At 34.7% G+C, this 25,350-nt stretch overlaps 1 protein-coding gene across 3 annotated transcripts in view; it reads left to right on the top strand.

The window, feature by feature from the left end:
* The window catches only part of ASCC3 (activating signal cointegrator 1 complex subunit 3), a 257,468-nt gene that overhangs the window by 92,890 nt on the left and 139,228 nt on the right, over nt 1–25,350 (top strand). For all 3 annotated transcript variants that reach the window (XM_052685015.1, XM_052685110.1, XM_052685166.1), the window contains exons 12-13: nt 10,656–10,832; nt 15,478–15,549. In XM_052685015.1, coding sequence (XP_052540975.1) covers nt 10,656–10,832; nt 15,478–15,549 — 249 coding nt within the window. The remainder of the gene's footprint in view (nt 1–10,655; nt 10,833–15,477; nt 15,550–25,350) is intronic.

Raw genomic sequence — 25,350 nt, 5'->3', positions numbered from 1 at the left:
TGATTTAAATTGACTTTGCTAAACATTTTGGTTGGAAAATTGCTCTGAGCTCTGTTACATATTGCAGGTGTAACATCAAACAACTTCTTTGAACCCAATTTATAGCTTTGATGTTTAAAGTTTTGGTCTAGAGAATGAAATAGATGTAAAACTGAAATGCTTAAACTTTTTAATCAAAATTTCCACAGTTCTGTAATATCTACTAAGCTTATTAGTTTGAAAGAAGAAATGAACTACCTGACACTGAATTCTTTTGTCATAATTATTGAGAGAGGTTGATGACTTCTTTCCTGCTTATGAGGAAAAAAAGCGTACTTGAATATGTGAGTTTTGATACCTTCTCTCAACTCTGTGAATAAGTAATAGAAAACCTATAGAGAAACATTTCTCAGATTTTGGGAAAACAGGACTACTCTCTTAGATACACAAATATTGCCTCCACAGTCTTATGTATTTCAGTTTCAAGTAATTTATATTTTGTATTATTTCAACCACATTGCTAGATATGTACTAGGTATGTAGCTGTGCTCATGGGGACTCTTCCTAAGCTAGTTGTCTGGATTAGGAGTGCCACAGTGACATGACTTGACTTATCATATGTACTTTCTTTAAACAAATTATTCAATTTGAATTAAACTTTAGTGACATTATTTAATTCTGAATCTCACATTGTTTTTAATGATCCAGTAATGCTGGAAATACAAGACTAATTTGGTTAGAGGAATACATCAGTATATTTATCATCATCATGGTAAATGCAAAAATACAAAATACTCTCTCATTCAAGTAAAAGATTTCTGAATATCCAAAGTAATATTCAGTGTAACGGATCTCACAAGCAAAATCTGGCATTCCCTTTGTTGCTTTCTTTATAATGCATGTTGTGATACTCACAGTAAAAGTAATAATGAGTATTTGAAGATAAGTTATAAATGAGGAAAGTAGCAATTAATGTTTTCTTTACCTACTTAATTTCCATGTTGTTTTCTTCTTTTTGTAGAATTATAAATTAGAATCTGAAGGAGGTTCTGAAGAGCATTTTCAATCTTTTACCTCAGTGCACTCAAATTAATTGTAATAAAGTTCTTAAAAAAGAAAAAAACATGTATTTTTAATTGAAAAACTCTAGTACACATTTAACTAAACACAGTGGTGAGCAAACCTCACAGTTGTATCACTTTATGAATCTGCTTGCACATTTATCAGTGAAATTATCCTACTTATTTATGCTTAGATTTCCGCAAATTTGTTTTCAATGCTTGCACAATTTAAAATGCAATTGTCATTTGAGACAACTAGAATAGATAACATTTATGATTTTAATCTTGTTCCATGTATTGCTAAAGTGATATATTTTACTTTGGGATTTAATGGTTTGCTTTTTTATTGCAAATTGCCAGTATATTAAGGTGGATCTAACTAGTCTTTCTTGTTACAGTTGGCTCTTCCAGGTGATACAAAAACTTTCACCTTTAAAAAGATAAACATTAAAAAGAATAACAGTATTTTTCTGGATTATGAACTAAATGTTATCAGCAATTCATATTTTTTCTATATGTAAACGAGTAGTTAAAATCAAAAATGAAAAGGTTTCATAAACCCTTTTCCTAATCCTACCCACTTTGTGTCCTTAGAGTACATTTTTACTGCATCTGCAAATGAAGTGCTGGCTCCCACTGAATCATGAAAAAAACCATCTTCACAACTCCGACCCACTGTTTGCCTTCCTATTTTCTCTATTCCCAGACATCATTGTCTTTTTCTTCTTCATCCCCTGGTAATTCTAATGCTATACTTTTGAGCTTTTTTTTCTTAATGACTCCTTAGTTAAGAAACTTTTCCTTGCTCTGGATGTGTTTTCCCTATGTTTAGTTCCTTATTATCTCCCCTAACTCTTTTTTTGTTTATCTTCTTTGTTTCCTTCTTACCTTGCTTTGCCTTGTTACTAGAAATTGGAAACAAATTATCCTAGAGGTTTCCCATCCTAAGCAAAATGCTGATTTCTTTTTACTTGGGAATTTTCATGTTCTTGGAATCCCATTCTTGATAAAGAAAATTTGAGTAGCTGATTGCTAATTATATAAGAAAACTGAGAACAGGGAAGGTTTGCTCATTTGTCTCCCTGTATTGTCTGTAAATGTAGACAGCTGTAGTTCATAGAAGTGTCATTTTGGACTAGAATGCACTAGTAAGTAATGGCATTTGCATCTCATCTGGAATTATTTCTATTACTCTTTTATCCCTTTTGTTCCTTCTGTATGCAAATCAAGTTTGTCAGGTTCTTCCATTGCAAGATAAATGAAACCAACTTACTAAAACTTTCTATTATAATGGTTTGGTTTTCACTTAATGTGCTGTGGGTTTTTGGTTGCTTTTTTTTTTAATAAACTTCCTTTTGTATGTCACTGTTTTTAAAACCCATCAACAAAATTGGATATGGAAATTATTTTAGTTTTGGTTGTGGCACATAAAGATGTAGAGCATCTCCCTCCTACTTGTTCATTAAGTTGTCATTTTATTCTTATATATTTATATAATTATTCATATTAATTCTTTAATAGTAGGCGCAGGAATCACTTGTTGCTATAAAAATATTTCCTGAGGATAATTTCTCATTTTACAGCTCTGTCCTCTTCTAGAATTAGATAAATTAAGAGAAATTTAATTTGAATGAGTCCAACAATGTAGATTTATCTGTTTGGCTGACACATATATCAGTTATATTAATTTGTTGATAAAATTAGTGAACAGTGAACAATTTTGGGCTTAGACTGTACTTAGAGACATCCCTTTTTAATTTCTGTCTTTCAGTGATAAATTCCCTGTAAAAAGCTGTCATTTCGTCAGTTTGTGATAAAATTAATGGATGTTTTGTTGCCATTGTGTAACATAACATTATTTTTAAACAGTGTGTTATACACAGAAAGTCTAAGGCTTTACATAATTCTAGATCTATCTTATTATCTTTTCTGGCAACCTTGTAGCTGTGTAAAAATGTCTCGTTTTTAAAAGCAATATATTTTTTGTAAACAATCTCTATTTAATTGGAAATTACTATTGGATATTTGAATTCATCTTCAGAAGCTTTTCTATAAATTTCATGGAAGTGTTCAAGCAGACATTTTGCATGTCATTTTTTATTATTTATATTTGAACGTTTTTCCATTTTTCTGGTATATCCATGGAGTTTAAAAGGTAATCATGATTGTCATATGTTTTGTGCTCCTTGGTAATATAGAAAAGGAGTTTAATTTATTTGTAGAAGAGTTCATATTTCTTTTTTGTTTTTCAGTTTTGGAAAAATAACAGTAATCATGATATAAAAAGCATTTTGTCATTCAGAAAAAAAATGACATGGCACTGTGCATGGTATAGAAATCTCTTAATAGGTGTATTCAAAATTCAGTTTCTTCAGGGAAAGTACTTAATATGTAGTGAAAGTAAAATAATGTGGCTTCTAATAGTGCTTTCTGCTTGGTTACATTTTTTTGATACCTCTTTTAAATACATTCTAAGTGGAGAACTGAGATCACAGTATTTTCAGGGTTCACTGGAAGCAGAGTAAAACTCATTTATAAAATTACTTAACTAGATGGTTGCCTAGTAACAAATGCATTCTGCACAGTGTTTGAATTGTCAATAACATCCTACCTAGAATCTTCAAAACAGTATTAGTAGTTGGTTCATTACTATGCACTTTTGATTTTGCAATTTGAACATTTTTATGTTACTGGTTTTCCGTTTCTGTTCCTATAACTAAGAAATTACCACCTATGTGTATTGATTGACAACTTCTTAATACTTTCATTTAACAGTAAGCAACATATCAGAAAAAAAGTAAACACTGATTAAACACTCTAAAAAAAAGAATCTCGCTTTGTTAGTTTTGAATACTTTTAATTTTTTTATTTAAAATTTCCCATGAAAATTCCTTTTTTTCTCTCCCTCCACCTCCCTGCTTCCTTTTTCTTTTTTTTTTTTTTTTTTTTTTTTTTTTTTTTTTTTTTTTTTTTGATAAAATGAAAATCATACCTATATTCTGTGTACAGGGTAATATCTAACAAGTCATTAAAGTGCTTGCCCATATATTGTATTTGATTCTTACCAGTGTCAGACAGGGAATTTAGGAACCCAAGTTATGAATTAATTTTCTTGCATATTTAGACTAAGCACTAATAAATGCTTGTGTTTAGTTTTCTATATGTCTCATCCCAAATGGATGTCTAAAGAATCACAGAATCACAGAATCTTAGGCTTTGGAAGGGACCTCTGGAGACCAATTAGTACAACTCTTCCCACTAAAGCAGGTTCCCTGCAGTAGGTTACACAGGAAAGCATCCAGGTGGATTTTAAATCTTTCTGGAGAAGGAGACTCTACAACCTCTCTGGATTGATTGCTCCTCTGCTCTGTTACCCTCAAAGTAAAGAATTTGTTCCTCATGTTTGTGTGGAACTTGCTGTGTTCCATTCTGTAACTGTTGCACCTTGTTCTGTCACTGAGCACCATTGAAAAGAGCCTGGCCTTGTCCTCTTGACTCTCAGCCATTAGATATTTATAAGCATTAATAAGATCCCCTGTCTTCTGTTGTCCAGAATGAATAGTCCTTGGTCTCCCAGCTCTACATCCGTCATCATCTTTGTAGCTCTCTGCTGATCTCTCCCTAGAAGTTCCGTGTTTTTCATGAACTGGGGAACACAGAACTGGACATGTACTACAGATACGGCCTCATCACAGCAGAGTAGAGGGGAAGGATCACCTCCTTCAACTTGCTGGCTACTCTCACTTTAATACACCCCAGGATACCATTGGCCTTCTTGGTCACAACAGCACACTGCTGATTCATGGTCAACCCATTATCCACCAGGGCACTGAGGTCCTTCTTTGCAGAGGTTCTCTCCAGCAGGTCAGCCCTTACTCTGTACTGATGCAGTTATGCTTCCTTAGGTGCAGAGCTATGCACTTGCCCTTCATTGAACCTCATCAGGCCTCTCTATGCCCAACTCTCCAGCCTATCCAGGTCTCACTGAATGGCAGCACAGCCTTCTGGTGCATAAGTCACTCCTCCTACATTTATATGAACAGCAAATTTGCTGGGGGTGCATTCTGTCCATTCATCTAGGTCACTGATGAACATTTTAGACAAGACTGGACCCAGTACTGACCCCCAGAGAGCACTACAGGCCTCCAACAACACTGTGCCACAGATCGCAACCCTCTCAGTTTTGCCAGTTCTCAATCTGCCTCATTGCAAACTTACCTACCCCACACTTACTAAATTTCATTACAAGTATGTTGTGGTAAAGCCTCACTGAAGTCAAGGTAAATAACATCCACTGCTCTTTCCTCATATACCCAGCTGGTGATGACATCATAGAAGGCTACCAGATTAGTCAATATGATTTCCTTGTGGTGAATCCATCTTGACTACTCCTGAAAAATATCTTTTCTTCCACTTGCTTGGAGATGACATCCAGAATATGTTGTTTTATCACCTTCCCAGGGATGGAGACAAGGCTGACTGGCCTACAGTTACCTGGATTGTACTTCTCTTGCCTTTTTTAAAGACACATGCTTTCCTCCAGTCCTCAGACAGTTCTTCTGTTCTTCATGACCTTTCAAAGGTGATAGTATATAGCCATCCATGACAGTGTTCCATTCATGTGAGCTATCTCACCATGTCTTTGTTATCGCATTGAAATCAGTGCCTTACCACTGCATACAGGACTCGAATTCTTCCTGTTTATTCCTCATGCTGTATGCATCAGTATACAGGAACTTGAGGGGAAAAAAAGGGAACAGTGGATGCAGGTTTCCTTAGAGGGATGCAAGAGGATCCTCCATAGCTATGCTCACTCTTGAGGGCATATGGACTGACTGCTGGGGGTGTGTTGAAGTGATTCTGAGTTATCTGAATATGAGGTTAATTTCTAGTGGACAATTCTGCAAAGATTGGAATATGTAAACTTATCTGCTTCATTTAGTTCTTTGCTTGAGTTGAACAATCAGAGATGTACTTTCCAGCCTGATTGTAATTCATTCTGTGAATGTGAAATTTTTATACATGGAAATGGGAAGACTGCCAAGATCATAAAGTTCGGGAAAAATTTTAGAAGTCAGATAAGAGTATCTCTGCGTACTCTGTATGCTCTCAGGTGGTGGCTGCAATGTAATGAGATGATGTGGAAATCTTAAAACCTATTAGGAGGAAAATGATCCTGCTGTGATCAATTTACAATCCAGAGAGGCTCTTCCTATATCTCATCCTTTATCATTTACAGTGTAAATTCAGATAAAGTTAGAGTGTGGAAATGAGTACTGGGTAGCTATCTTCTGTTTATTTTTTCTGTATACATGGAATTTCATGGTGTGATAGCAGCATTTTGTGAACATGAATGGTGAACATGCTGTCAATTCTCCACATGCTACAGTGAATTCTTCTCAATTAGATATACTAATTAAATATATCAATTAAATGTACTTATGGCAATTTCTGTTTCTTATTTTCAGTGTAATATCAAACCAGTGAAATATAGTAAAAGCTTTCAAATAATATGATATGTAAACACTGTGACAGTTCAGTTTTCCAGAGAAGGCCTTGTAAATTTTAATTGGTAGTTGCATATTTTTTCTAAGACAATTAATATGATTAATATGTGCATGTGATGACTTAAACATTTGAGATTATGTGCCAGTTGTGAAGAAAATATGTTTAGCTGAATATCACCAATAAGCTATAGGGAACATATATAGAAAAAACTTCGTCATCCCAAATGTATTTTCAGTAACTTTTACTCCAATTTCAGGAAAAATGCTTTCTTGTGTATTAAGCTTGTTCTTTAACTGAGGCTTCTAGGACCAAGTAATGAGGGATCCAGTGCACTAAAAATGTTTGAATGTGCTATAATTACAAAATGCCCTCTTGCGCTTTGTAAATGCACAGAAGATACACAAAACATTTTAACACCTGGTCTTACAGGAGAAATCTGAAGAGTAGTTGCTCTGCAGGCACAGAGCCCTGTGTTCTAAAAATGTTAACATTCGAAAAGCCATTATGAAGAATAAAATCTCTGTAGTACTTATTTAATAACATAAAAGTAAATAAAGTAAATAAGACTCACGATCACAGAGAAACCAAAATCTGTTATTTTTACAGAGTCAGGTAATAATGTTTTCCTGACTTTTATGTTTAACACAGTTTTGGTTACTGTTACTGTTAATCACCCTTTATAATTAAAAGAACAAAGAAATGTCAAAAACTTCATATGAGTTCACAAAGACTCTAGTTCTACTTTGCAGTTTGAATTATGTGTGAGCATAAAATAATTGACGTTTAGGATATACATATCTTTTTCTGCTTCTTGATTTTTTTTTAAGTATTGATATTTTATGTTATTTAGTGGATGTAGAAGTAGGTGGTTAAAAAAATAAAGATTTTTTTTTATAGCCTTGAAAGAACTTAAATTGATGGAATTTCATTGCACTTCGAAACACTCAGTTATAGACTTGTTTTTAATAAAGCCTCTGAATCTCTTTATAGTCTTAACAGTACTGCTTCAACATGGAAGTCATGTAAAAGTAGTTAAGGATGGGAATTTCATATACAAGTTTGTCATTAATAAGTCAAGTTTTATGTAGTTACTATATTTAAAGGCTGACAAGGCAGGCAGGCAATTCTGAGACTCTCTGGTAACTCTGATTTCTTACATAATATCACTTCTTCAGATAGCCAGCCTCACTTTGTTTCAGGTAAATTTGGCAGAGATCATCTTTACTGTAGTAGTTACTATTGATCTACTGACCTCCTTTAATGATGAAAGATGCAAACTTGCCTAATCTCGAGAGAAGCTTACAAGCCTAACCAAAACCTGTGGAACAAATAACTGCTGTTACCAGACTCCTGTTTTGCTTTATATGTATTATGCACTTTCGGAAATTGAAAGCTCAAAGTTCCTCAGCGAGAGTACTGAAAAATTACTGCAAATTGAAATGTTTTACGTTACTGGTGAATAGAGGAAAAGCGCCACATTTAATTTTGAATGAAATTAGATTACTGATAGTCTTTATATTAATGTTTTGTTAATTTTTATATTTAAATAGAGTAAGATATACTTTATTATGTGTTTTCTTCTTTTTTCCAAATCATTCTGATTTGATTTTTGTAGCTTAACTTAAAAATAGAAAAAATAATTTGTGAATTTTAGACTTACTAGAAAAAGCAGGCAGGCATTACAAAGACATAGACAAAAATATATGTGCAGGCACAGCATAAAGTATATTTGTTTACAAGTGCATTATACGAATTAGTAACTTTAATTGCTCTTGCATGTTTTACTTGTCTGCTACAGTTTGCAGGAGCAGTTAGAATTCGGGCTTCTCATCAGCTCCCTGACCCCACAGTGCCATCTGCCACATCACTGAAGTTAAATGGTTTCTGTTTACACATTTTTAAAAGGGAGAAGTCTCAGTAAGCCATAACTGTTCTTTGGGTGTTGTTTACATTTTGAAAGGAAACTCTGAATAGTTAATTGCTGTAAAAATTCATAATTCCATGGTTCTTATGCAAAATTCTTGTTAATTGTTTACAAACTGGAAATTATTTCTTGCTTCCTGATGGAACATAGTTTTTTAAAGGTCTTAGGAGTTTTAAAATATATTACATTTATCAAAATCGGATAACGTGTTGTAGATTGAAGCTCTGTTACACTTTCAGATTAAAGTATTTGATTATCAGGTGACAGTGAACGAAGTATAGGATAATTAAATATATGAGCAAGTGGTTACTATTTTTAGATTCAAGTTAAAAAAAAAAGTGTTTATGCATTAAGAAAACTAAATATTTGCATGACGTGTCAACATCTGGGCACTGTCAAGAGTTGGAAATGCTGGACTCCTCTGTGCATTCTTGGGCTGCCTCATACCAGATGCAGTTACGGCCTCTGTACAGCCAGTTACAGAGGACACCAACAGCTGCACTGCAGGGCATGGCTGTCCTCGGCAGCTGTGATGGCAATACCTCAGGGAAAATCATTTAGAAAAGGAATAGAAGAAATGCTCCTAGCTATAAGAGAAATACGGAAGTGTGAGAAGCCACCCTGTGAGAGTGTACACACACACACCACCCCAAAACTGTGTAATCGAGATTGACTAGTACTTAGTCATTGGCTGTAGTACTTAGGTCATCATGTAATCCAACTGCACAAAGATACATAGGAAATTGTATTTCTAGAAATGCTTCTTTATGAACTTCCTTATTTACCACCCTCTTGAACCTGGTTTCTCACCTGTCCTGCTCTTGGAATTTGAATCTGCAACTATGACTTGTTGTACACGAGCTTTCCTTTGCAAAGCTGCTCTTCTGTGTCAGTCAGTAGATATTCTATGTTTAGTTGGTTGCATCCACAGTTTGAGCATTCTGATTTTTTGCTTTGAAATCTGTTCATTATTGGGCAGCTTGCTGGCTTGTTTAACATCTGTAGACTTGGAGGAGTGGGGAAGAGATGATGTCTTTGAGGATTTGGTCTGTGATTTTGGTGCACTTACTGTTCCCAAGGTCTGTGTTATGGTATGATGTCTATATCTTCCTTAAGAATGACCTTCATATACTTCATAATAATCTTTATTGAAAACTTCTAATTTTTATATTTTAAAGGAAGTCTACAAGACTTCCTTTCACTTTGAGCATTTTTTTTGTTTCAAAATAAGAAAACTTCATAGTGTTTTGAAAAGTGCATAGCTGGGTAGAAGATATCAACCTTACTCATCTGCATTTGAGACAAGTTGAGAACCTTGTTTGTGGCATCAGTTATACTCCATAGATGTCTTTTGATGAAAATTACTGTGAACTTTGATCCTAAATAATTTTGTTGGTAAGTAAACTGTGAGTCAGTCTACACATCTTTTAATATTCTAGAAGGAAGTGGGAAAATTCCTGCTTGGTTTCCTCAGTCAAATGTTTTGGTTGTTTTCATTTGTTTTGAAAGTTATCTGGAAACATGCAGTATGCAGGCTTTTATATGGAACACAGTATTTAATTGTAAGTAACCATTTATTGCCTTTATCAAATGGAAAGGCATGTAACAAGCATTTGGAGCATTTGAAAAATATACAAAAAAAAAGTCTCTTAGTGACTTGTTGGTATCTTCAGTTCTGCAGAAGTACTGATACATAATAGAGAAATGCAGATAGTGATGAATCAGGATAGATTGCCTAAGAGAACTAAGCAAAAGCCAAGATTGAGGAACATAGGCTTTTTTATTCTTTCTATTTACAAGTGTGAGAATTCAACTAAGGAAGAAATGATGCTCAGTTATTTGTTCTAATTTTGCTTGTAAATTGTACAATCCCTTCTTATCAAAGCCTGTTTTACTATTCTTGTTCCTTTGTGTCACTTAATGACTACTCACTGTTTTCAGGACAAGAGTATATTTTCCTTGATGAATATTTTGCAGATGAACAAGCAAGATTTGATAGAGTTACACAGTGTTCCGGTTTCTTCAGTATGGGATAATCACTGGTTTACATTTATTGTTCACTTTTAATATATAGTGTTAAATGCTACTTTGCTGTTAATTTTTAAGTGATATTTTAATACTGTGCTTGATTTCTTGGTTTGTAACACTCAGATAATTTACAAAATTTTTTTTTTGTTTAATAGGTTGAATCTACACAAAGCATGATTAGGATTTTGGGCCTTTCAGCTACATTACCCAATTATCTTGACGTTGCTACGTTTCTACATGTCAATCCCTACATTGGACTATTCTACTTTGATAGCCGTTTTCGACCTGTACCACTAGGACAAACCTTTATAGGAATTAAGACAACTAATAAGGTAAAGAATGCCAAAGAAAGGTTTACTGTTTGTTTTGATTGTACTTCACCTATATATGTGTAGTGGGATACTTTTTTTTTTTTATACTCCACTTGGTTCTATGTAAAGATGCACCTATTTGAGACAAGCTTAAAGAATCCGGTTTCCTCAGTTTGCAGTCCTTGCATATACATTATTGTAGCTAGATATAATGGTATCTAACTGTGCATTGTCTTCTCTTCCCTAATAAGTTTTGCTTGATTAAGTAGAAATCATCACCCTCAACAGCAGAGTCACTGCAGAAGCTGATTATTCTGCCTTTCTCATTTCAGTTTTCCATTTTGCTAGAAATTACACCAGTAAGGATGCCTGTTGGAATAATCACTAGAATGCTAGAAGAAAAAAATATTCATTTATGAAATCTTGATATGTATGATGGGAGAAGCATTAATTTAACATTAGTGGGATATAAGGGATGTGAAAACCTTAGTGTCCTAAACCATTAGCATACATGTTTGATAGAAAACACATTACAGTAGACCCTAAATGAGCTTCTTTGTGCTCTTGCTCATTTTGGGAAGCATCAAGGCCATGTAGGTATAATATTCTTATTAAAAGTTATAGGTCAATTAGGTGCAGTGCCACTTCACACTTAAATTATACTTCTTCTTAAAATACAGAAATTGGTACAAACACCTATCTATAAATTGATTTTGCAAAGTTTTCGTATGCTTCTCATTAGCCAATAATTAAAGCTTAAGTAACTTAGAGAGGTATAAATATTTTACAGCTCAGTGTTTTGGAAAATCTTATTCTGCGATGCTTTTAGTTTAATAGAAATAAAAACATCTTTATTCAAAAGGTAATTTCATAGCTTAATCAATGATAGTGTTTACTTATTTTTGTAAAAATGAATATTGCTTTTCTTACAAGTTAAGTAGTTCATTCTATCTGCAATGCAGAGGAGAAACTTCACTTTATGACTACAGGGAACCACTTCAAGTCTATACACACAAGAACAATTTACCATATGGTGCTTGCCATGATTTGCATATTTTAACCTTCATTAATGTTTCAAGTACCCTCACTATTATTTGCTGTTGCCTTTCTTCAAACTTTTCCTAATACTTATTTGTCTATTTTTTTGTTTCCACTGGATAGTAAGAAAAAGATAAAGAATTTAGAAAGATCTCTGATTTAAAAATCAGAGTAGTATACAATCAGAGTAATATACAAATGATCCTATATGATTTAAAAAGATTTTTCTTAAAAGGAAAAAAACCCATAGTATTAATTAACATTATAATTAGGAGGTAGTAGTTCTTTCGAAAAACAACTGTTTCAGTAATGCCAGAAACCAAGAATTTGTCTTCTTGTTTTCCAGAAGAATGCCATTCTGGATTTCATATGGTACAATACATTTTGTGGTCAAGTTAATGTACTTTGCAACAAACAAAAAGTAGAGGTATTAAGACTCTTATACAAAGACTTCCGTTCAGAATAGCATTAATACTCAACCTGCCAAATGATTGCTTATATTAATATTCTTTTGATCTGTCAGGGAGGAAGAAAGCAGTGTAAGAACACACAGAATTAAGAACAGGTCTCACAGAACACCAACAGATCCAATTAATACTATGTCTATATTCATACTGATATGATACTGAAATAGCAAGGAGTTAGAATCATAGAATCATAGAATTGCTCAGGTTGGAAAAGACCTTAAAGATCATTGACTCCAACCACAACCTGACCATACTACCCTAACTCTAACAACCCTCTGCTAAATCATGTCCCTGAGCACCACATCCAAACAGTTTTTAAACACATCCAGGGATGGTGACTCAACCATCTCGCTGGGGATCCTATTCCAGTACTTAACAACCCTTTCTGTAAAAATGTTTTTCCTGATATCCAACCTAATCTTACCCTGGTTCAACTTGAGGCCGTTTCCCCTCATCTTGTCACCTGTCACCAGTGAGAAGAGGCCAACCTCGCTCTCACTGCAGTCATCTTTCAGGTCTTTGAAGAGAGCAATAATGTCTCACCTCAGCCTCATCTTCCCCAAACTAAAGTGCCCCAGTTCCTTTGATTACTCCTCATTGGGCACATTTTCCAAACTCTTCACAAGCTTTGTTGCCATTCTTGCTTGCTTGCTTGCTCCAGCACCTCAATGTCATTTCTGTATTGAGATGCCACAAACTGAACATAGTACTCAAGGTGGGGCCTCACCAGTGCCGAGTATAGGAGGAGGATTACTTCCCTAGTCCTCCTCACCACACCATTCCTGATACAAGCCAGGATGCCATTGGACTTCTTGGCCCCCTGGGAACATTGCTGACTCATATTTAGCCAACTATCCATCAGTTACCAATGTCCCTTTCTGTCAGGTTGCTCTCCATCCACTCCTCCCCAGGCCTGGATTTGTTGTGACCAAAATGCAGGACCCGACTCTTGGCCCTATTGAAACTCGTACAATTTACCTTGGACCATCGATCCAGTCTATCCAGGTTCCTCTGTAATGCCTTTCTACCTTCAGATAAACACTCCTTCCCAGTTTGGTATCATCTGCAAACTTACTGGAGGTGCACTCAATCCCCTCATTGAAATCACTGATAAAGATGTTGAACAGGAGTGGCCACAATACCGAGCCCGGAGGGATACCACTTGTGACTGGCCGCCAAACTGGATTTGACCACATTACAACTCTTTGGGCCCAGCCATCCAGCCAGTGTTTCACCCAGCAGAGCATATGCCTACCCAAACCATGGGCAGCTAGCTTCTTCATGGAGATTATTTGTTCCTTTAAGTAGATGCTTTGCTACAGCTTTTAGCTTTCTGAAAAACCTCCCCAAGAATTGCAAGCAAATGAATGACTTGTCAACTCACAGGCAAACTGCAGGCAAATCTTCTTCAACAGCAATAACAGCAGCCTCTTAATCATAGCCATTTTAGGTATTTCAGGTGGACGCAGCATATTTTCTCAGGCTTTTAGTATACAGGAATTTGATACGTTTCCAAAATACTTCTGTGAATAATTCATGCTGAAGTTAGGCATACTTATTTAGTTCTGGATTCCAATAAAAAGACTGTCTATCACAGTGTGAAGGTATGATAGGACACCTTCTTCATTCAAGTTGTGGCAAAAGCTTTCAAATCTCTCTGAGCTGCTGCTGGCATCTAGACCACTTCTCCGTGGTAATCTGGGAATCTGGAAGAGTCCCTATCAGCCTTGCAAAACTCAGTGGAGGGAAGTTCTTGCTTTAGATGCTAATGTTTCTCACTGAAGTTCTGCTAAAGATACTTACGCTAGCACTAAAGCTTTTCTTCAGGGCATGATTTAAGATGTCTAAGAAAGCTCAGCTGAACATTTGCTTTGGTGACTTGGCATTTCAGTTATATAGGATTTGCTCTTTTTAAGTCTGTTGAATATATGTAACACTGTGGCTATTTATGATGTCAGCTCATCCATATTTTAGTTATGTATTCTTAATTGAGACTTGTAATGATGGTGTCTCCTTCATCTGGATTAGATATGCAGAATACATTTTGTATATCTTCTGGTGTATTTATTATGCATAGAAATTAGCCAAGGAAGTTCTTAAAACTTGTTATTTTGAAATTGTGGCAGCATATGGAACCAAGGCTAAAATTTGCCTTCTTCAGTTGAAGATCTATTAATGTCAGATATATGCATCATCCAATCCATTTCTTTTAATTAAAAAAGACTTTCTGTCTGATGCTAGATAATTAAGTAATCTGGATATTATTAATCTGGATATATCTGGAGTTGTTAGTTTTTTCTGTATATGTATGTTTTCCTCTTTACACATAAATGGAAAGAATGTGTGAAGTTGTGTTTGTATATATATACGTCCTTATGTATGTTTATACACTGCCCTTTTACACTTCTCCATAATAATTTCACTCTTTATTTGAAAAATAATTAATTGAAATGCTAACCTTTCATTTTCAGACCAGCTGGACTGGCTATTTGTCTCTTGCACACACTGCCATCTTTCTCATGTTTTTACTATTATTCATGTCTTATGGCAAACATGAACATTCTCTCATTCCCACTAAAGCTCTTGAAGCTATGTTTTTACAACTTTCAGCTATTCCAGATAACAGAATCTGAAGCATTTTATTTATCCATAATTGCAACTTCTGTACATGGTACTCTCACTTTTTCCCATGTCTGACTCAACTGTGAGCAAAGTTCTTTTTTCTTGACAAAAAGCTAGGAATTAGTAATTGCATGGACATTAAGATCTGCGTGTAAAAGCTGCATTTATGTAGTACAAAATGAAAGTATTTGAAGTTTGGTTGTGTATTGAATGGATTACTCCATCAATATCCAGTAGTGGTATGATTTCTTATCTATGGAACACATAAAGAACAGAGCTGGATTACCTCCCTTTAATCACTGAACAAAATAACCAAGTCATGTAAACTTTTATCCACTGCCCTTTTTTGTATTTTGTCTGCTTATTTTCGTGATCTATTTGTGAATTATTGTTAATAATAATAAACTATTGTTAGTACTGAAGATCAGTATAGTGTAAATTTCACTGCACAGTACATTTTTTTTATCGGGTCACTATTATTTGCTTTGCATGAAATAGAACATATATATGGCATATAAGGCATAATGTTTACTTTGCAGGTGCAGCAGCTGAATCATATGGATGAAGTATGTTATGAAAATGTGCTGAAGCAAATAATGGCTGGTCACCAGGTATTTATTTTTTTGCTTTAATTTGCAATCAGAACACATATAAAGAAATTATTTTTGATCATTATAGTGTCTGGAGATATTTATTTATTTATTGTCTCTGGAGATATTTAAAACCTGCCTGGATACTTTCCTTTGCAATCTCCTGTAGGGAGCCTACTTTAGCAGGGTGGTTGATTTTGTGGTTCTGTGATTTTGTGATTCTTTGAATCTGTGCATAAAAGAAGGAAACGTACAGTGATGCTAAGAACTGCACATTTTTCTTCTTTCACAGAAATTTCAGATTAGGGTGTTATTTTAAAAGTTGAACAGTTAATTTATGACTTTTGAGAAAAAATTCTTCAGCAGCACCTTAGTTATCCTGCTCCCTCTGGCTGAAAATCATTGTTCCACTTACCTTCTGTTGTTACTGTCTGCTTCTGGTGCTATATTCAATAAAGTTTTAATGAAATAATGAAGATTGTATATGGAAATGCTGATACTTGCCTGAAGGAAGATTAACAAAATTTGTTGGCTTCACTAAAGAAACTTCAGTTTATTTTTTCCTCATGATCTGTTGTGTACATCTCTTACCAAATTCCTTACAATGAGGTAGGTTTAGATGCTTGTATTTTACTACTTATGTTTTTTGTGTCTTTTTACTTGCTGTAGAAGAACCTGTAAGTAGCAGTTTATTACAGTCAGTATGTCTAAATAAGTAACATATCTTACATTCCAGGCCAGAAGTTGTATGCTCTTTCAGAATATTTATTACACCTTTCTGCCCCTCTCTTCTGAGGGGAAAATAGCTATTAACATTTATTGTAGTACTTTTAAAAGTAAGATAAAGCTCAAATACAATAATTTAATTCTAGCAGATGATGCTTTGTACTTAGCACAGCTCTCCTTGAGAATAGTTTTAGTTCCTGACAGATTGAATGCATTACTGTTTTAAGACATGTGTTACAGCTGAAAAAGGTCAAGTGAAAAACTTTAGTCTCCATAGCATTACTGTTTCACTAGCTGAGACAGTAGTTGATCTCAACTTCTGAAAATTGTATTTCAAGCCAACAACAAATAAGCAGTGTATTTTCAGACAAAGCAGAAGTGTCATTTCCTTTATGGTATAAAAAACTGTTTGATTTCAGAACGGTTTCGTTGATTTGATTCACTAGATTGTGAATGTTAAGCATTTTCTTTGCTTGAAAATGTTTGTTTTGAGTACGGTACATACTGAGTATAGCTACCCTGTGGTAAATATGCTGCTTAAATTGATGAAGACAGCATAGCTTGCTGGCAGCGAAAAGTCAGTACAAATATTGTTCTTTGATGATAATTCAGTGTAAAAATTTAAATATGCTGAATATATATATATGCAAGCTGAATTCAGTAAAAAAAATGTAAATGTGGCATTTCAAAAAATTATAGTAATGTTTAATGATAATTTAGAGCAATTGTATCAAGAACAGATGTATATGTCAAGAAAGAACAACATTTGAGCTATGTTAAGAACTCTTACACCTTCATGTACCAACCAATTAAATTGGAGTTTTTTGTTTGTTTGTTTGTTTTCCACATTATTGAAAGCATATTTGTCTTTACACTTATGAAACTAACACTCATATCGTGAAATGATGACAGTGGTATGCAATCTTTCATAATACAGAACTAAGTGTGTCAACTTATTCTTTAGTACAATTAATTATAATTTGTAATATTGAATCGTATAGTAAAAATGAGGGATTTTTTTCTTTTAATGAGTATACTCCAACAAATTATGTGTTCAGTATAACAACTACAGATGTTTGTTTCTTAAAATAAGAAAATAATATAATATAAAATAATATAATAGAAGAAATACTTGTTCCATAGTGAAGGACAAATACTGTGCTAGGAAGGTTTTCAATAGTGTCTTCAAATAATTTTGCAACTAGGATGTGATATTTTGAGGATATCACCTTTTTCGGATTTACTTAGTCTTTAGAAATCTATTGTCTTGAGTCCAGTTTTATTGTAGTCTGTTACCAATCTGTCCTGTAACCTTTCCTAGCTTTTTTTTTTAAGTTATCCTTTAAACTTATGCTTGTTTAAGTTCTGTTTATGTGTAAAGTTTCTTTGCTTTTTAACAAAGTTGGTGGTTTCTAAATATTCTTCTAAGAAAAATCACAGAATTATAGCATTGTTTCAGTTGAAAGAGACCTTGAAAACCATCCAGTTCCAACCCCGTGCCCCCCTGCAGGGATGTCTTTGACTAGATCAGTTCACTCATAGCCCAGTTAAGCCTCGCCTTGGACAACCGTGGATGAGACATCCATGGTTTCTGTGGGCAGCCTGTTCCAGTGCCTCACCACACTCTCAGTAAAGAATTTCTACTTAACACCTATACTAAATCTCTCCTCTTTTAGTTTAAAACCATGCTTCCTTGTTCTGCCACTATCTGCCTGCATAAAAAGTCTGCCTCCCTGCTGTTTATAAGCTCCTTTTAAGCACAGAAAGAGCAATATGGTCTCCCTGGATCCCTCTCTTCTCCAGACTGAACAAGCCCAGCTTCCTCTTCATAGGAGAGGTGTTACAGCCCACTGATTGTTTTCCTGGCCATGCTCTGGACCCAGTCCAACAGCTCTATGTCTTTCTTGTTGTGGGGGCCCCAAGCCTGGGGCCTAATGAGAGCAGAGTAGAGGGGGACATTTACCTCCCTTTCCCTGCTGGCCACCTCTCCTTTAATGCAGCCTAGAATACAGTTAGCTTTCTGTGCTGCAAGTGCATGCTACTGGCTCATGTCACGCTTTTCATCCACTGAGAACCCCCAGGTTCTTCATGGCAGGGCTGCTCTCAATGTCTGCTCCCAGTCTGTCGTTATGTTTGGGATTGCCCCAACCCAAGTGTAACTCTTTGCACTTGGCCTTGTTGCACTTCATTAAGTTCATGTGGGTTCATTTTTCAAGCTTAAGCAGAACGCTTTGGATGATATCCTTTCCTTCTCTTATACCAACTGCACCACTCAGCTTCGTGTCATCTGCAAATTTGCCAGCAGTGCACTCCACCCTGATATCTAGGTCACTGGTAAACATGCATTGATAAAGAGCACCAGTCCCAAGATAGACCCCTGGGGGACACTACCTGGCTCACCAGCAACTACCTAGACATAGAACTGTTTACCATAGCACTCTGTCTGCAACACTGCGAGATCATGTTGGGCTTCTAATTAATCAACACATCCAAGTCCAAGGCTGCTCTCTGTTCTCCACCCAGTCTGTATTTGTGCTCAAGACCCATGGCCCATGAGCAGGACCATACACTTGGCCTTTCTGAACTTCATGAGATGCATACCATCTCCTTCAATATATAAAAAAAATTCCACAGCAGTTGTTTTTCTAAATGGATTTCAAGAAATGGTTAGAATTTTGTAACTATTGAGGCAGTAATATGTGACAGGCATAGATTTCATTGTCATTGCTCTGGAGAACCACAAAGCTGAGTGTTCTATCTTTATGTATATATTCTATCTTCTTGTAAGAAAGAAATACAGAATCAGAGAAAAATGTATTTTCTCATGTTCCATGAGTTAGTGTGCACTCTCCAATGGCCATCAAATATTGTCTCTTTTAAGATTTTTACTAGCCTTCTGAATGTCTTAAATTCAGTACTTTTTTGTTTACATCCTGTTCTGTTTTCTCATTTTGAAAGAATTCTTACATGCTGAAAAGGAATCATTTATTTGTATGTAAGTCATACTGACGTTCCTCTGTCTTATGTTATATTCTGAGGCATGTCTGAAGTGGTATGTTCATGTGTTTTCATAAATGCGTGTGTTTTCATTTTTTAAGACTAAGGTTGGTGGGAGGTAGCTGCATGCTACAGACGTGTTCTGGCAGATGGAGAGGATCTTTTTATGTTGATTTTTCAACATTCATATTCTGCAAGACTTCATGCTCTTCCTGGCTACTGGGAAATTAAGAGTTGGTGATTCAGCCTTTAATTTTGATCCATCTGCTCAAACTAATGAGATACTTCATTTGTAGGCTTCGCTTTGAATTACCAAATGCAACTGAAGCTGTAACATTTGTCTTTTAGCACAACTCTCCTCTTGTTCAACTTGACAAAAGATGTAATGATAAATGGTTTGCCTACAGAGTTTTCTGGGGATTTTGTAATAGCAACACTTTGTGGTGACTGGAGAATATCAGAAAAGGTTTCCAGGAGCTTTTTATGGCAGTGTGCTCTTTTTGTAGGCTTCCTAACAATGTAGATCTTCATTAGGATATTTCCCTGTTAAATCCTACCTCTTAAGATTGTGTTAAGTGAGATTTGAACTCAATTTTCAGTGTCTTTCTGTGCTTGGTACAATCTGGTGAATATTTATTTTAATGTCATTTCTTCAAGTTTCTATTTTCTTATATTGTCTACAGGCATGTTAGAGCCTCTTGGAGTGATTTGCACTTTTGGAGTTGTATTTCTAGCTCTTAGTAAACCAAAGATCCTTTAAACAGAGGGGGAAAAAGTGACAATGCACACTATATATCAGAGAATGTGACCCCATACTCAATTAGAGATAGAATGTTTCTACCAGTGTTTTTCTAGAATAACTGAGGGATACCGTTCACTCAAAGACTGCCTCATCAAAAATTATCATTCCCTCTGCTGATTATAGCTCTCTTTTGTCAGACAGTCAGCAGGAGTGAATCACAGGCATTAAGAGCATTAGTTCAGCTACAGGGCTGAAAAAGCTTCTTAACGTTTTACAGACCTGTGAGAAGGACACCTAATGCCAGAGAGTTCTGGGGAGTGGTTAGCACCTTTCTGAGGCAGCCTGCAGAAAACCTCACAAGGTCAGCAAAGGCAGGGACTGAATATGATATGTATCAACATCATTTTTTTATATAAAGTGAAATATTGCATTGCTATCCAGTCTCAAACAATGCATATCCTAGTGTCCTTATCTTCACAATGTATGAGGTGGAAATAACCCTTGTCATTGTATGCTTTGAGAAATAATACGATGCTTTTAGGAGTGTTGACGAACAACATAATGTTTTTAAGATTTTTTTTTCACCCCAGAAACATATGATTTTAACTACACTATATTGCATTCTCCAAAAATATTAAATTGTTGCACTTCCCAAGGCTCAGTTTTTTAAGATAATGTCTGAGGGAAATAACTCTTCCTGACTCTGGCCATCTCTGTTGCTTTATTGGCTCACTTCTGGTGTATATTCTGCTGTTATTGACCTTTTGCTGTTTTATCCCACTGCCTTGGATGCAAAGAGAGTGTTGATCATGTTTCTCTCTTTGTCCCATCACCTCTTAAACATTTTTGCTACTATTCATTTTATTAATTGATAATAACCTTTCACTTTATTTTGTAAGATGAAAAGCCTCTGAAAATGTGAAATTACTTAAGATTTATTTTTTTACACTATGAATTAGAATGAGAGTTGCTGAAATTCCTTGAAAGATTTCAGAGAAAGTGCTTCCTGAAGCAGCACTTGTAAACCCCCCATGCTTTTGCCACACTCCCCAAACTGCTTATCTCTTCTTTTTCTGCAATCTTTTTTTTTTTTTCATAGTTGGTTCTCTTTGGTTCTACTTAAACCTTCAAAAGAAATTGTGTGTTCTCTTTGCCCTTGATGTGGTTTCAGTAGGTCTCTTGCACTTACTCTTGGCATCTTGCTTTCCTCTCTGTTTCAATTTGTTTTCTCCCTAAACTTCAGTACTCTGTTACTCCATTTTATCTTCAGCCACAGGCATCTGAGTTTTAGTGTGGGTTCCTTACCTAATGTGCTTTGCTAATTTGCCATTTTAGTTGTTCATTACAGTTTTCATCTTGGAGTACCTTTAAGGAGTTTGAGGAGTACCTTTAGCATTCTTCCATCTACTGAAAATTTTTTTTGTCAATTTTTAAGAAAATGAGTGATTCATTTTCTACTGCTTTTGATAATTTTCTGTGCAACTCTCAGATGATGATAATAATAATATCTGTTTTAACTCTGGTTCTCAGTGAAACGAAATTTGATATTTTCAATTCATAACAAAAACTAGCTGTTCAGTGGAAGCCCTGAAATCTTTCTGTGGTTCTCATTCACCTGGCTGCCTGTGCAAGCATTGAGACTCAATGTGTCAGCACTTTCAGTCGTGAGTAGTTATCATAGGCATACAAGAAATAGTTTCAGAATTCAAGGAAGAGCTTTTCTGCTGGCCAATAATGCCCATGTTGTCATTTGCAAAGAATATGGATTTTTTCAACAGCAAATACCTATTGAAAGGCTCATCACAACTTAAATATGTGATATTACTACATATTTGTGCCATAGCATTAACTCTTGTGCAAGCAGCCACTAGGAACTGTAAAGCAGTGGAGAGATGAATTTAGAGTTAAGGTCTTATAAGCTTTGCTGCTGAGACTGAAAACGTGGAGGAAAACTTTTTTAAAAAGGAGAACAGCCATAGACAGAACCATCCATTCTTGATGCACTGTGAGTGGTGATCTTCACCCTACCCATTTTTTGCTTATTTCATTTCACTGTTCTTAACAATCTTTTCAAGAAAGGTGTGGAGATTTTTTTGTTTGTCTGTTTGATTTTTGTTGTTGTTGTTGTTTTTCCCCAATTACCTTCTTGTCAGTTCCTGCTCTTCTACTTTGAACAAGTTTAGGTTCTGCTGGCTTCTGTCTGTTATCATTTCACAGTTGCCATTTTTTACAGCATTGTGACAACTGCTTCTAATATGCATACCTATGGCATCTTTGCTATTTATCTTGTAAAATGAAGTGTTGTAAAGTGAGTGTTTTGTTAACACACAGAATGCAGCCATGATACTTGTGAAATTCTTAATTAAAGCATGGTTAGTATGCAGTTTTGTAAAGATCAAACTTGCTGTATTAATTAGAATTTACATACTTAGTTAAAATAGTTCTATACCACTATCCTGCATTTATTTCTTTAGAAAAAATATTGAGATACTATCTATGTACTTTTTAAAATCATAGAAAAAAATCGAATTTTTTTGCACAAATTATTAATATTTCATTCTTTCAAATTGATATTGTTGATATCACAGGTCAAAAACAGATTATGCTTGAATTTATATATTCAAAACTGTTTTTGTGCTACTTATTACATATGAAAGATTCACTGTTTGTAATTGTTCTCTTTTTCTAATAATTCACTTTAACTTTGCAGTAGTACGAAGTGTCAACTGATTTTTCTTGAAATGTTATCTTAAGCCAAAAAAGAAAGACTGAGTAATTATTCTAAATCTGTTATATTAAATTGTCAGGACTGAATTTGACAGTTATTAATTTCATCTGCAAAAATGATGGATTAAATTTCTTTATTATCAGTTTTCCAACTGTTATTTGGTTGCAGAAGCCATTTGAAGATAAAAGTTTCATAAGCTTGGTTACTGCAACTGTTGACAATGCTTTTATAGCTATGTTCTAAGATAAGATTTCATAAAACATTGCTTTTTAGAGGTCTCTCGGGAACTTCGTATCTTGAAAATTAAGCTTCTCTTAGTCTTCTTTGTGGGTTATATAGTGTATAGAGCACGCTTTGGACAATTAATTATGTAAAGTTACTGGGTTCATTAAAATTTGTTATTTATCTAATTAGTGTCTGGACTTCCATTTAATAGCCTAAAAAAGTTCATTTAAGTCTACTTGAGTTTTGGTAGTTTTATATCTATACAGATCACTTCTAATACAGGTGCAGTTTATTTGCATATACATAGATAGTATTTATATATGCAGACGTAGGTAAATGTGAAGTGATAAGGTAAATGGTCAAGCAAGATTACGGCTAGTCTCTTTAGATATTATTTCCATGTCAGCTGATTAAGTGAAGCCTTGGATACTTTAGAGCATTTTCTGTAGAATTTCTTGTGCAGTTTCTGCATGATCAGGGACCATTAATATGTGTGATTTCATAGAATCATACGATCACAAGATTGAAAGGACCTACAAAATCATCTAGTGCGGGTGTACTCCCATTGCTACCAGAAGCTACAAAACCATGTACCGTAGCTCCTCATCCAGACACCAATTTTCTTTTTTCCCTTTTTTTCTTTTTTTTTTCCTTTAATTAAATAACAGATCAACTAATGTAGGGACTTTTATGTTCTGCAACTTCATGATTTATTTATGCACTCCATGATAACTGCCTTTTGCAATTTTAAGGATATGATTGTTACTATAATCTTATGCCTGGATAAATAAAACTTCCTATCTTACTTTAATTAAAAATCCTCATTTGGTGTGCTAGCTATGTAGATGATACCCTTCAAAAAAATTTTATGTACCAGCTGTTTCATGCTATTGTCAAATGAGATGTACGTATCATTTTTCCATTATATTTTCTAGTCAAATCTCTTTAGCTTTAAACATTTATTATCGTGTCAGCTGTCTATATGAACAGCTGAAAAATGGCTAGAATGGATGTTCTAACAAGTTATGCACGTGATGACCCTTAATTCTTCAATCTGATAGTCTTCTAAATGTTTGCATGCTGTATTTGTATGCCTCCTGTTGATTTTTGCTATCTACATTGTAAATTGTCTCTATATTTGTACTCAGATGTTCACTATGAATTTATGAAGACCAAAAGTACAAATTTATTTTCCTTCCAATAGTTATGATTTCACAAATTATTTGGTACATGCCTATAATCTCACAGCTACACAGTGATGTCTGTATTTGCAATGCTACTACTTAAGGTGACAATTGCCTCTGTTTAGAATCTCTATTATTCTGATATTAATGAATCATAAAAATCAAATTTGATTCCAAATGAGTAATTTCTTGTAGCCTAAAATTATATTCAAAAGAAATACTATGTAGTACTCTACAGTTGACTGTCCAGAGCAATCTTGTCGTTCGTGGATGATCTAAGCAACACGTTACAGATGTGCAACTTGGATATTACCAGTTCTGTCTGTCCCATTACAGCCTGTGATAGAGGCAGCTAGATCATTCTTGCAGCTTAATGTTGTAAATTTTACTAGTTCTAGGTTAACAGGTCTGTTTCAAACACAGGGATGCAGACTACTAGTGGTCTAGAAGATTGTGGGAAAGTCTGGGTATTCATATTAACTCTGTATTGTTCTTCATGACGAGTTTAACGACAAGGAAAAAAGGTACTGAAGAAGAAATGCTGAAGGTAGGCAGTGGTCTGAAGCTTTTGAAAATCCATGTTTACTGTAGTCCTTGAAGAAATCAGTGTGTGTTTTGTGTAACAGAATATCAACTAACAAGCATCCTAATTATCATCAAATTTTTGTAAATTATTCAAAATGTAACCAAATAACTACTCTCCACCAAGACATGGTGACTATCATAGACTTTTTCAGAGATGCCACCAAAGAATCCCATAGAAATTTCATTAGTGTTTTTATTTGAAATAGAGGATGCTGTAAAAAATATGTTATTTGGAGGAGTCAGTGAGGAAGGGAAATAAAAAATCTTTATTAAGATGCTAATATGCATCAGGAAATTTCTTTAGATTTTAAACTTGTTTTCATTTTCTGGAACTGGATATTTCTTACATACATAGCTCTCTGGTATTGATAGTTTCTTTATAATTAGTGAAGATACGATTCCAGAATATGTTACAGTCATATACTGTCATATCCTTAATCATGAGGTATTTAAAATTTCCTTATTCAGGATACAACACCTTAAGAAGATCTAGGTGTTTAAAGTAGGGCTTACAAGGTATATCTAATTATTCTATCACAGTTGACTATTGTTCGTAAAGTGCCACATCCTTTAAATTCTTTGTAACTTTATTAAGCTTTGTATTTAAAATGTCGCTTAATACTTGAAGTTGTTTC

The sequence above is a fragment of the Tympanuchus pallidicinctus genome, unplaced genomic scaffold (assembly GCF_026119805.1).
Source record: "Tympanuchus pallidicinctus isolate F22 unplaced genomic scaffold, pur_lepc_1.0 scaffold1, whole genome shotgun sequence".
Lineage (NCBI taxonomy): Eukaryota > Metazoa > Chordata > Aves > Galliformes > Phasianidae > Tympanuchus > Tympanuchus pallidicinctus.
This window is presented reverse-complemented; position numbering and strand designations above follow the sequence as displayed.